The sequence below is a fragment of the Atractosteus spatula genome, chromosome 21 (genome assembly GCF_055471065.1).
Source record: "Atractosteus spatula isolate fAtrSpa1 chromosome 21, fAtrSpa1.hap1, whole genome shotgun sequence".
NCBI classification, from domain to species: domain Eukaryota; kingdom Metazoa; phylum Chordata; class Actinopteri; order Semionotiformes; family Lepisosteidae; genus Atractosteus; species Atractosteus spatula.
Genome location: NC_142726.1, coordinates 6,159,696 through 6,173,889, shown reverse-complemented (window position 1 = coordinate 6,173,889; position 14,194 = coordinate 6,159,696). Strand labels below are relative to the sequence as shown.

The 14,194-nt window shown below is 42.6% G+C and overlaps 1 protein-coding gene across 8 annotated transcripts in view; it reads right to left on the bottom strand.

The window, feature by feature from the left end:
• ndrg4 (NDRG family member 4) overlaps positions 1-14,194 on the bottom strand; it is a 67,936-nt gene that overhangs the window by 45,278 nt on the left and 8,464 nt on the right. For 4 of the 8 annotated variants that reach the window (XM_088938749.1, XM_088938751.1, XM_088938748.1 and 1 more), the window contains 2 exons: positions 8,594-8,675; positions 2,676-2,822 (listed from right to left, as the gene is read on the bottom strand). In XM_088938749.1, coding sequence (XP_088794875.1) covers positions 2,676-2,822; positions 8,594-8,662 — 216 coding nt within the window. In that variant the 5' untranslated portion in view covers positions 8,663-8,675. The remainder of the gene's footprint in view (positions 1-2,675; positions 2,823-8,593; positions 8,676-14,194) is intronic. The other 4 variants (XM_088938755.1, XM_088938752.1, XM_088938754.1 and 1 more) reach the window with 1 other exon arrangement.

Sequence of the window (14,194 nt, the reverse complement as noted above, 5' to 3'; positions counted from 1 at the left end):
AATATATCTTGCAGTGAATAAATCATATATAGCACAGTGAATATATAATGTTTCTTCCATTGTATACGTTGTATATCGTACAATGAATAAATCTTATCTTATCTTATCTTATCGTACAATGAGTAAACATGTTTAAAACAGGCAGAACTAATTCAGGTTGTCAGGAGATGGCTTGTCATTCTTGCTGGGACTGAACAATTGTGCCAAAAGACAAAAAAATCATGTTTTCATCTCCCAAAGGACACAATGCGTTCAGGTGGTGTCTGTTGTGAGGCCTGTTGGTGCCAAACATTTTGAAGTAGAGATGTGGAAATAAAAAAAGAACTGAGAAATATTTGTGTTAAAGGAAAAGGCACCGTTTACTTTGAGCTGTGGAAAGCATGCACTTTTACCACTAGCAGTGATGTAAAGCTGAAAGTGGCACCATTATGACAGAGAATAATGCAATTCACCTGAAACAGAAAAGAGATCTGGAGTGTGCTGCAACCGAAAACAAATCCATTGCCAGCGTTAGAGCAGAGATTATGGAGAAAAGATAAAGATTTGACATTAGCACAAGATCACAACAGATTATTGTGAGAGCTGTTAAAAGCATCTCCCATTGTAGTTCACTTCTACTGATGTTACTGTAAGTCACATATAATTAAGATTGTTGTGACAGTGTACTCATGCCCTGGGTCAGAATTAAGCTGGACAGCACTGATGAAATCGAATCCCACACTATTTCTGCAGGAGTTAAAAAACTATACTATCAACTCCAATGATGATATTAAACCTTCATAAATAATATAGATTTCCCTTATTGGCTCATTGGATCCTGGGATTCAGTCAGCAAATATCCCAGCATGCTTTGCATTGATCTGATACAAGCCCTGCAACCACACAGACAATTCAGGCAGAAAACAAAATGCATCTCTCCTTTTTTAGAAATAACAGGGTAATATGTAGGTATCTCAGTGGTGCATTTTCTTTCTGAACTTCAGGAGTCAGTCTTATTGCTCTTGATATACTTTAAATACCTTGATTTTAATGCAAGACCATACTGTATCTCTCCTTAACTATTTTAATCCATCATGTTTCCAGTGATATTACTGTATGTACACACCACTACCGGAAACTGGATCCTAGTCTCTTATATTCAGCTTGTTGGGGCACTAAGGGCACATGTGCACACTCCCTGCACATCTTGGGAGTGTCCGGATGAGGTGGTGTTTCACAGATAGGTTTCTTCTTCCCTGCCACTGCACAAGACAAGAACCTGGTGATCCTGTTGAATGACATCACCTCTTGGTCAATCACAGCAGCAGACAGATGTGGTAGGCTTGTCTCACTGCAGCTAAAAAGATTTTTCCACTTCAGTTCCTCCCTGGGCATCATTGAATCCTGGCTATTTTAAAAACCTATTTAGACAGAACTTTTTTTAATGCCCATATCCCTGGTGTCAGGAAGGACCTCTGACTTCTGACAAAGCACATTAAATTGAAGGAATCTATTTTAGAACTGGAATTCAGGCTAATCCCTAAGGCAGACAACAGTTCAGTTCTCAAATACAGTATCAAAACTTAGATGCACTGTTTAAACATCTAGTGTGGACAAGTGTCTAAGTCAAAGGAGAAACTATTGATCTGATTTTCTTGGAGACATCCATTATCTCCAATCTATACTTCACATTCTCCACCAGGATCATCAAGTTGGATGGACTTAACAATCCCGACCTACTGTGCAAAACTTGAGGTGCTGTTATCTGAGCAAACAAGCTTAAAGCAATTGCTAACCTGCATGTGTTCACAGCAGGAATGGCATTTGCTTAAGAAAATATCCATAGGTAGTGCTGCTGTGGTCTTCAAGCACTATTTCGCAAGCCTGACATCACAGAAGTGGGTTCAAATGGCTTCGTCGTGGAAGTTTGTTCACTGTCAGTAAAACTTCAGCTAAGCCAGTGCAACGTTTGATGTCACCCTGCGAAAATTTAGCTGAGCACTGGGGTTGCTGCTGTATCTTTCAGATGAAACAAAACTTGAAATCAGACTGACAAGAAATATGCTATAGAACACGAAAAAACCCTTTTAACAAGGGCAATGCTGATAAATATCTAGGTTACAAGGGCTGGTGGCCCTTTTATTTTTCAGCCTTATTCCCCACTGAGGAACTATTGCTTAGGCTGTGTGAACAGTTGAACTTAGGTGGAAGAACATTTGATACTGAAAACTGAGGCTACTTCTTTGTCGCAAAGTGATGGTGGAGGATGAAACAAGCAAACCAGCCATGGTGTTGGTATCCCCCAGGAAACGACAGGATGAGATTATTGAACAATTAAGCTATCAGCATCCGAAAGAGCTGGGCGGGAATTTCAGAGCGTGATACATGAATGTGTTAACCCTTATACTCCTCATTCAAAATGGCCTGCTATTCGGAAGTAATTGTTTACATCTGGAATTACTTCATAAAAAAGAACGAATTGGTTGGGGACAAATGTTTATCTGTTTTTCAAAAAAATAAACCTGATACAGGTTACAGCTTGGGGGTCTTCATTCAGTGCTAAGAAGCAAAGAAGCTGAAATGAAACAATTGCTTTGTGGAAATGTGATAGTGCTGATGGTGAGGTAGCCTTTGAGGCTCCTAACAGTGAGGACACAGGACTATCGAGAGATCTGACGCTGCCTCGGCTTAATTACCGGTACGCGACCTCTAGTCCTTCGTCTGGTGATTCGGAGCCAGTGCCGTGCGATCACGTGGCTGCGCTGGAGGCCAGTGGGAGGTTTTGCCTCAGGTTTGGCGGAACGGGGCTGTGCAGACGTGCGCAGTCCCTCTCTGCGTTCCAGCTGCACCAACACAAATAAAAACACCACCTCGTCAATCCATCACTCAGTCACACAGCACGCAAAGCAGCAAGGGCGCGCAGCAGCTCTTGGCAAAGAAAACCGTGAACATATATAGCAACAGGCAGAGTGTCCAGAAGGTGCTGGTCTAGTAGGTGGGGCCCTGCTCAGTCGGTCGGGACACTGTGCGGCTGAAGACGCCAAGTGCTGTGGTATCGACAGGGGGCTTGGCACAGGCTAACCCACAAAAAACAAGAGGGGTTGTGCTGGGCTTTTCTTCCCAGTACTGGCTGGAGATTTAAAGGCAAGCATAGTGGAAAAACTGCCATGGATGTTCAAAATAACAAAAAAAAAGTCCAAATAAATTAAAGCTGTCCAAGATGCAAGACTTATTTTTTTCTGGGCCAAACAGAACAACCTTTGGAATGGATAGGTGTTTCAGTTATTATTGTTACCTACAAAGAATGCCAGAAATTACTGTTATGACTGAGAAACTGTGGACAAGCACAAGAAACAGTGGAAACAGGAGGAAGCCTTTCAGCCCTGCTGTCTTGTCTGACAGTTAACATCTTCCAGGTTCCTCAGTTCCTAATCTACCGTTTCTTGAAAGAAGTCAGAGTATGGATTTCAATATGGCTGGGTAGCTTGTTCCAGACTACTACAACCCTTTGTGTAAAGAAGTACGCCCATCTCTTGTTTCAAAAGAACTTCCAAATAGTTTGGGAAATCCAGAGCTAATGGAAATGAGCAGTGGCTTTGACTTGAATGGGCTCTTCACTGTGCAAAAGTGACTGTGTCCAGAATGATGTAGCACAGCCTGCGTAGTGCTGTGATAAGCAGAGGCAACTTCTTCATCCCAAAGAAAATAAGCAAAGCAAGTGAAGGAAGATAAAACCGTCAACTAAGATGTTGCTGCTTCATTCAGTCCTCTGACACATTAGGTAAGTGGTGAAAACAAGCTCAGACTTGTGGAGGTCTGTATTGTATTAAGGCAAGATCACAATGGAACGGTAGGGCTCTTCCACTTAGCGGCAGCACAGGTAGTTTTGTGAAAGCACACAAAGGTGAAGGAAGCCTCACTGCTAGAGCCCTTCAAAAGAAAACCCTTGATTAAAGTCCATAACCAGAGTCGGCAATCTTCACATCTGCCCAGACCACGAGGGGGGTAATCACAGGGCTCGGTACACTAACACCGCATCACAGCTTTTCAGTGCCATAAGGGTGAGCTAGCACTTACACCACTTTCTTTCAGGAGTCCACAGCCAACAGCTGGACCACTGAATGTCATGGAACAGACAGTCTTCTATTTCCAGATGGGGATTTAAGCACACGGCTTCTTCTCATCCCATACTAAAAGGATGTCAAAGCACAAAGTCATATTGCATTGTTGCCCTCTTTGGAATTGAGGTTCTGGATTGAAGGGGAGAGAGGGAAACCTGAACCTTGACAGGGGATCCTTTATAACTCGTTCCAGTCCGGCACCTCTGAGGAAATGAAGCCAGTACCAGGGGGGTCTAAACCCCTTGGCCTCAGATCCCCCACAGCTGCCCCTTCGCTCCAGGCCTGCCTGCACACTTCTCTGCTGCCTTGAAGAGCTATTGGACAACAGTGGCTCGAAGACCATGGCAGCTCCCCTCTTCTCCAGGCTGAGTTGGCTCTTCCTGTGCATGCGTGCGTGCCTGCGTGCTTGTGTGTGTGTATGGGGCAGGAGAGGTGAGATTAAGCAACTTCATCCCGATACTGATTTCCGTTCAGCACGCTGGAAGGCAGGAGGAAGTGAGGAGAGGGAAAAAGACAGTACGACCTCCCCATCCCTTGACAGGTGCCTGTTCCAGTTCAGTGCCCTCAGGGCGGCAGCCTACAGGAGCTGCGCCTTCCTGGAGCGGAGCAGAGCGCTCCTGTGTTGCCCTGGAGCGGCCCAGCAGAGCAGCAGCCATGCATGTGGTGAGATTGGAAAGGATGTGGAGAAGCAGAAAGGGCAGTTCTGAGAGCCGCAAGCAGGATTTGGAGATGACTCACACTATCTGTGTGAACACTCTGGCCCATATTGTCCAAGGTTGTTACTGTATGTAATCGTTAATCAACATTACAGATCCAGCATATGAAAGTGCAACATAAAGTGATTGTTAACTTGAATAGACTGAGAACAGCAATTTAATAAAACAGCAGTCTACGAGGTTGTCTTAGATGATGAACTTCTGACAAACTAATTAGATTAATGTTCCACTGATATGTACCGTATATTCAGGACAAACGATACATATAACAAATACACATTGTTAAGGCAACAGGGCTGGAAAAGAACAACAGGAAACTCATGTAAATGAGTGACATACAGAATGCAAACAGGATGTTTTGTTCATTTGTATTTCTGTATATTATTTATAATTTATTGTAAATTTCACAACACTGTTTTGTGTTTCAGCAGAATTGTAGACCACTGTTTCAAACCTTATTCTTTCCTGAAAAGAACTGTTTTTAAACATACTGTACTTCACTATGAATAGTTTCAGGTATTTGTGTTTCTATTGTACCATTTGCAATAAGGTGCAGCTGTTTCTGAATTTCTTAGGCCGGTCCTTCTATTGACTCACACATGTTCCCACTTACTGTATAAAGCTGTGTGTTTGATTGATGTGATTTGGGGGAAATTAAATGCAAGAGAAAGGAAAGGGAGTAGAAAATTAAAGATGTACTTAACCTCAGACGTTTCAGTTTAGGAAGGGAAAGGAGACACATGCTTGAGAGTACAACTGCAGTGTCTTGCCTGAAATCTGAACCTACAATTTTCCACTTATAAGTCCAGAACTATACCTGTTGCACCATGCTGCTGCCCGACCTGCAGCAGTTCTGCAGGATCTTGTTTTACATTTTGGAACATTAGTTTCAGTCCATTTGAATGTGTTAATTCTAATGGTTCTATAGTTAATTAAAATCAGTGTTGTATTGTATTGGAGTAGACATGCAATTAAGCATTTCACTGCACTTGTGCATCTGGCGAATAAACTGAGGTGACCTGATGTTTTAAAGAGCATTTAGCTGTGGAATCTGCTGTTTTGTTCAAATTGTGTTTTTTTCCTGTTCAGAGCCCTTGATGTTTGATTCAAAACTCTTAAAGGAAATTACTTGGATGCCAAATCCAGTTCATGTTTTCTTTGCTGAGTCTATTACAGCTGTGATGTAAACCAACATGTGCTTGCTTTCACACTGCAGCACAAATTTGTTCGAGCAAACTTCATCATGTGCGGCTGTGCAAACTATTATTGATTGCAAGGAGTTTTGTTTTATTGGTTTCTTCCCACTTTCGGACTTACCATGGTTAAAGACCAGAGAGATAAAAAATATTATTAAACAAGGACTGTGAATTGAGACAGATAAACCTCTTAATATATGTCTTGATAAACACTGAGGACACGGTGCTCTTTTTGGACTAGAATGGCATTTCACACCTGACAAAACAAGCCCTACTGGACTGCCAGCTGAACCCTGTTCGGAATCACATTCTTTCAACAAACTAGCAATCCAACCCCACTTGATTCAGGGTGTTATCTGCAGTGTGAAGTGTCCATTTTCAATTATGCAATACAAATAGTTTTTCCTAGATGGACTTTGTTTCTGGTATCTCTAAAAATTGTCTTTACAATCTTCAGTTAATTAAAAATGTGGCTCAGAGCAGGACTAAATCTAAGACATTGCTCCTTCTTGCTTAATTCTACTAGATGTCTCTTAATATAAAATTGATTTCAGACATCTATTGTTGATGCACAGACACTACTGTGCTCCCTCAGCCCAAACAATCTGGTCCTGGCATATCCTCCCAGCTATGATCCACAGTTATCCACTGATGACTCACTGTAAGTCCCCAAGAATAGAATACATCCTAGAAGATTGTGCTTTCCTTTAATGAGCAGAGATTTCAAAATGCTGTGCCTCACTGCACCTGCAGAGTAATTTATTGTGAAACCTGATTAAAACTTATTCTGTCACTTTGTTTTAATCACTTGTGACTGCTACACGGCCATTTTTAAACAGTTGCATGCAATGCAGTTAAAAAAAAGGATTTTACTGTTAAAACTGTAAAGATTCTTTCCCTGTCATATATGGTAAACAATGCTAGTTCAGACTGAGGTTGGAGAAATCGGGTCCCAGAAACCATCACAGCCTCGTCAAGATTTTGATTAATCCAAATCAGGGCATACTGTCTGATGGAAGAGTAATTTCCCTGCTTCTCCAGTATGTCTATGTTACAGTACACCTCTCAGATAAACAGTTACAGTAGGTCACAGTTTCTAAATTAGCTGCAACGATGCAAAAGCCTGACGTTCTGTAAATCCCTTGAATTTAAGCAGTAATACTTCAATTCAAAGTGTTTGACTCATATGCCAGGTAGACTTCTTTAAAACAGAACTCTTAGAAGCAAAAAGAACTTTAAAAACCATCAGCTGCTTTTTCTTCTTTCTGACCATTAATCTGGAATAGCCAATTATTATTCAATGACTCACTGCCACTCCCCCCGAGGCAGACTGGGAGAGTTGATTACCACATACATGCATTCTCCAAACTGTACATTTCCGAACCATCTGTTGGTTCTTGCTCTATAGGCCCTGAGCACCAGGAGCAGGTCTTTTTGTCTTCAGATGCGCAGCTGAAACAGGCTGCACTTCCACTCATTTAGGTTTTCCTGCTAGGATGGGCCAAACAAGACCTCGCCCAGGCCTTCCCAGAAAACTGCAAAGACCTGTTCTGACACCACGCAATGGGAGGATGAACTCTGCCATGTGCAGAGGCTAATAGGCATTTCTGTGCAGCTTTCAAGCGTGTGGTTCCTAATCACAGAAGACATCTCACTTGGATACCCATAACTGTCTGGCGCCGTTGTGTTCAGCACCTGTTATTTAAAGTGTTAAGCAGACACAGCAGAGCGGTGATGTGAACGCAGCTGGTCCCTGTTGCCCGAACTGTGTTCCAAACACATGCAGAGCATGTTGTTACCGTGTGCAACGTCACCATAGGCAGAAAATATTAACAGAGATGTAAACAACACCTGAGCCTCTCAGAGCACCAGGGTTTAAAGCTATTGGAGACGCAGCTTGTTGGGTAGAAGATCAGATACTGCAACAGTTAAGGTTTTGTTTATGGACCTGGATGCAGACAGTTCAGGTTATCCTAGGCAATCAATAGGCTGATTGTCGCCCTCTGTGTTTTTCAGAATTCAGTAGCTCGGGAGCTCCCTTCGTGCACACTGAAAGGAGACCGTCACGGAAGCAGTAGCAGTAGAAGCTGGGTCTCCTTCTTTGACCTCTTTGGTACTTTTGGAGCTGCAGTAGCATGGCGACCTGTGACGTGCAAATTCCAGATTACAGTGCCAAAGCTGGACAGCAGGAATGTGCAAAGAAACTAGAAACTATGTGCCATGCACTTCTAAAGCTGATGGACTCTGGGGAGCAACTTAGTGATTACACGTGATGAAACTGAGACGTGAATGACTACTAATGAAAGCATCTATGTGGCGTGTTCATGTACTGTAAGTAACTGATTCATATAAAATATGCTTTGCTTTGGGACAAACTTTGCTTTGGAACTCCTGTACATGATTAAGTGTGAAGTTCCATAAAACTGAAGGAACTGATCTCTAACTGAATGTTTCTAATTATTTTTTAATTGTAGAGACTCCTGAAGCGCTTCCAAATGCAAGCAAACCCTTGACATGTACAAAAGCATGTTGTGCTTCCCCACGCCTGCTTGACCAGCCCCTCCCAGCCCCAGCTCCTCACCATCTCCGTGTCCTGGCCTGGCAGCAAAGGTTTATCCTCGGTGAACTGCAGCTCCTTCAGACCAGCCATCCTGGAGAGCAACCTGGAAACAGACAGAGGACCAGGGTCACTGCACACTGCCACTACACAGTATGGCCTGTCTGCCCCTGTGACCTGCATAGACGGGATAGCCTGTCCTTATCCAGGGAGTCACAGGTGAGCAGATTTCTCAAGCACGAGAAAACTTTTAATGGTCTAAGTAGAGAACTGGAAAATAATTGATTCATGAACCACGCGGTTCATGAGATTTACTGAGTCATCCCTTCTGTTGAAGCTTTAGACTGCACAGCCACAGATTAGGCCACCAGATTCTTCATATCTCATACCTATTGAAAGGGCAACTGAACTGTTTGGAGGGTTTCCAGATTTCAAGATGGAAACCTAGCTTTAGGGTCACACATCGAGAGCAATTAGCAATGCAGTAGCTCAATTTCAATTTACAGTACATAGTGCCTTTTAACTGCAAGCACTATTCCAAAGCACTAACAAGTGCACCGGTTTTTGGATATGGCCTTGTGCAGTGGAAGAGTACTGCACAGTCAAATAATCTCCATGTCAAATACATGAAGCAGGCTTTTTCCACTGAAGGTCCCCTTTATAAAACCGGGTGGATTACGAGTACAAAGAACAGCAAAAAAAAATCAAATGAGGCAGCAATGAGGAGATTTTGTGAAATGTCTATGTTTTGCTCAGGTCATTTGGGCTTTGGCATGCAGTTCCTAATGTGAAGGAGTCTGCTGAAAAGAGAGAGACTGCCAGGGTTGAAAGGTTTCTCAGATATACTGTATACAGTACAGTGTGTCACAATGACAGAAAAAAAATGATCTTGTTCTTAAGGTTAGTCGCCCTCAGGTAATTGATACAGTATTACAAAGGGAAGAACCTAAGGTGTTTTTATTTTTCTTAAATATGCCATTTTCTGAAGTTCATTTATTTCACAAAAATACAGATTACTTGATTTCTCTATGGAACATGCCTTGGACTCAAACTTCAAAATAAATGTACTGCTACAGACAGAATACATTAAAAAAACTACATCGGCGTACTGAGCTCTTTCCATGCACATCTCATTTACTAGAGCTCAATATCAGCCAAATTGTATAAATTAAACATTTCTTTATGATTAAAAAAGATTAATCCACAAACGGATGGGATTCCCTAGACTGGTGAATAATTTGAATTTGTTGTCCTAAAGCTGGGAAACCAGGGCCTGTGGCATTTAATTGACAACTTCGGATAATTAGGTCCTTTCTGATGTTTTCTGGTGCTCTTGGGCCCCTTTAGGTACATTCAGATGCCAAGCTACTGTATAATTCCCTCAAGCAGCTGAAGGTTGGTGGAATCGAAGATTTTTTGTAGAAATGAACACTCCCACCGATAATTAGATGACAATAAGGGATTAATTTGTAACATCTGTTGGCAGTATCCAAAACCAGACAGTAGCCATCCAAAACTGGATAACCTATTGCCTGAATTGGTAGGGTAGGCATGTATGAATGAGTACCCCTCAAAAATATTTGAAGGATATACAGTAAGTAGCAGGTGGCACAGGGGGCCCATGGTTATCATCGCAGCCTCACAGTCCTGTGTCCCCGAGTTCAATTGTGTGTGTGTGTCTGTGTGTGCCCAGTAATGGACTGGCATCCAGTGCAGGGTGTATTCTGCCTTGTGTCTGTTGCTTTGCCGGATTAGGCTCCAACTCCCCTGTGATTCTGAATTGTATAATGAGGTTAGAAAATGGATGAATGAATGGATATTAGTGGCGGCAGTGAGGTTAAGACTCTTCAGAGTTGTCATTAGAATGCCATGCATGATTGGCGCCTATGATATTCCTCCCCTTTCCAGGGGTGGGCCAGTAGGTCGCTTTGATGTGCCCACTGTGAGAGTGGTTGCTTGAGCCTTCGGTCTGTCAGATGGATGTGTTCAATGGCAACAGCCCCACAGCTGTCAGGCATCACCCTGGATGCCTACCAAGCATTGCACCATGTGATAAACGGGCACTGATCGGGCCAGATAAAAAAGAACCACATCAGAATCTGGCAGATTTAGCAGAAGCAAAAATACCACTTCCTACCTGTCATCTGTAAAGGTGTTTTACTGTCGCACACCTACACATACAGGAAGGCAGTGCCATGTCTGTGCATGGCATTTCCTAACAGACCAAATTAGAACTGCAAAATACAGCTTATTAAACATCCAGCACCAGTTACAATAGTAACTATGAGCAATGCTGTTTACAGGGATCGGAATTGAAAAAGAAAATGACATTGGGAAGCTTATTGTAACAATGACAATATACTGTAAATAAGGACACTAAAATTGCAGATTGGCGTAAATTGACCACAAAAAGATCAAATATACAAGCATGCCTTGGGCAGTTTAATTGTCATCAAGGGCCTTGGCAAAAGAATTTGGGCTGTATAATTGCTGTTCCTCCACAGTCTACCAACCAGAGTATTTATTTGCATTTCATCTGGCTATGCAGCAAGGTGAGCTTATCAGGGAAATCTGTTGCAGTCTTTTTTTATAAAGACATTTGCACAGCTTAAGCCAGAAAAGCTAAAAAAAATGACATTTTCCAGCAGAGAACTGCTGACATTCAAACTTCATACTGAGCTTTAAGACCACCATCGGTGCACAGAAAGTTTCTCTCACAGTCATGTGAGACTTGTTGGCAACAAATTAACTTGCCAGGTCATGGTAACACTTTAGCAGTTAATGTGGTGGCACTATTTCTGCCCTTAAGACTATCCCACTTCTCTTTGTTTCGGAAAGCTGTTGAAAACGGGTAAACTGTGTTGTTCAGCCACAAACACCACTACCCTTTTCGAAACCTCAACCAAAGGAGATCCTGCTGGGAAAGAGATATGGGACAGGGTTGCAAATCTGAATAGAGGCTATATTCTTGATCAGCTGGGTTTTTAATGTTTATTTTTTTTCAGTTTTAATTCAATTCAAGTTTTATTATCTTCTGGAGGAATCTGGTTTTATTTTTCATGGTACAGTCCAATACAGCAATACAACAAAGACGATCAAACATTACCAACAGAGAAAGACAGTAAAATAGTGTTACAGGAGATAAGACAGAAGACAGCTACTGCATATTGTTTAGTGAAATGGCAGTGAGGATGAAAGATTTCCCCAGTCTAACTTTTAAGAGGTCGATAAAAAGGTTAATAATATCAACCTTATTCTCTCTTTTTGTCGTTTCTTTCTCTGAACAAACTGGCTTCGATAATCTAGATATCTTTTCCATTTACTTCAAGCACTCCTTAAACATCTATATTTGCTAAACAAATTCAAATGTGGTTTTAGTGTATTTTTGAACTTATATAAATTGCTTTCTTGAGATATGAACTGCACCTTTTTTGGACAACGTCTGATGTTCCGCTTGGCTTTTAGTGCCACTAAAGGGGAAAAGTAGTTGAATTTAGCATTCTTTCAATATTTTTAAAAATGTTAAGGAACATGTGCACGGTAAAGTCATCCACTAGTTTTCACCCTGCGAGCCCCACAGTGCCCACAGCGCAGTTAGCACTCGTTGGAGGACTGATGCAGCTCTCACTGGTAGCACTCCAACGACACGGGCACAGACTCCCCAACAGATTCAAGCCCCCTGTAACTTTGTGCTACCATTTTAAGAACCCCTGTTGCAGTAAGCTGAAGACACATCGAAAACTTTGCAGTGGCTCGGGCTGAAGACACTTCACACTAATGTGAGGACAATAGAGCTTAAACAGCAGCCCCTTCAAATAACCTTCTGGGCGCCTCCACATGCATTGGTTTGAACAAAGAAAATCCTCAAGCATCATCACAGACATATCAGTTCTGTTTCAGTGATGAAACATTTTAATCAGCTATTTTAACCCTGTTGTTTGATCAGTTACATAAACAGGAAAAATCCCTCCTCACAGGATTTGAAATTGTGTTTTTTTAAAAGACAGCTGAAAACAAGTAGAAACCCAAATCTGCCTATTCCTAGCTCCATGAGACAGCTTTCAAAGAATTTGGTATCATGTGGCCCTCTCTCCTTGCACCTCTGCTCTTAAAGCCGCATTCTACAAATGTGTTGCTATGACAACCACTCTAGCGCAAAACAGCCCACTGCGCTCTATCCAGTACGGCCTGCCATTTTGGAAAAAAGTCTGGCTCATTCTCTCCTCCCTCCTGCTGTGAACCTGCTCTTCGTTTTCCTTCCTTCAACCTGTCTCGATCTGTCCTTCAACTGTAGGGAAAAAGCATTTCCCGGGCAAAAGGCAAAACATAAAAATGTTAATTACATCATTTAATAAGTCATGCAGCATGGCGCAGATACATAGTTAAGGACACCAGACATTGTGCTCTCATTGGAACTGTAGGATCTACAGCAGGAAGAGTCTGTGGGGGTGATCAACCGGGGAAAGGCTTTTCTTTTTTAATCCACGTGCAGTCACATCTGCAGGTACAGTAAAGGGAATAAAATCATGACTGTGGCAAAACACCTCTGAGATTCAGCTGTTTGAAGGATGTTCTTGGAGTGAAGATCCTGAGAGCTGAGACCCGCCATCCCAAAATGAGTGCCCTTGATAGATAGAGGTCGGGAGATACTGTGCACAACACACTTCCCAGCACCCAGCAGAGTGGAAGCAGACACGGTAGAAGATGGCCGTTCAGCCCCATGAGCCCCGAGGGCCTGTCTGGGGGGCAACTAATTCGGATAATAACAGGGGGAGGCTTCAGGAACTAGGGAAAATCCCCTGGTGTTTTAGGCTGCCTCTTAGTGTTGGCTCTTACTGCCGTCTTAGAAAGATTTTATCCACTTGTTGAAGCAGCACCTGTAAAAGGTGTGTTCGGAACTTTTTGGGGAGCTAATGTGTGGATCCCAAGAACTGGGACAGCATGTGGGAAAACTGGCTGCTTGGGTACTGGAAAGAAAATGTAAGGAAGTAACAGATTATTTAATCCCCACAATCTGCCAGATGGATATTTTTGTGATATAGTTTTCTTTTGGAAAGAGCATTGAGCTTGTTAGGCCCTTGGGTTGGACCAGGCCTGGCCAGACTGGATAAAGAAAAGACAAGAGAAGCTATCCAGTCAAAAGGCAAAGGCATGATCTGTACACAGTCCTCAAGGTTCAGTCTGTAGTGGGACACAAATATATCTATCATCTATCACCAAAGGGAAATGAAAATTTAACCCCCCCCTCACCCCAGAAAAATCGAGCTACATGGAAATCGCTTTTTGAAAAACAATGAATGAAAATGCTATCAACTGTGACACAAAATCGATGAGGCTGTACATACTCAGAGGAATTTACCTCGAGGGCCACTGCTAGATTAGTGCTTTAATACGAAATCGATGCCAGCAACAGGACTGGATACACTTCCACAGCAGCGGTGTTTTGGGGGGGTGAGAGAGAAATGGCTGGGGCAGGGGCAGGGGGTGATTTTGTGGCTAATGCAGAAAGATATTGTGTGAACCACAGGGACAACTGCTTCCCGATACTGCAGAGACTCCAGACTGTATCTGGAACTGAAGAGCACGAAGCACTTGAGTCACACTAGCTGTGAGCTGCAAAAGAGA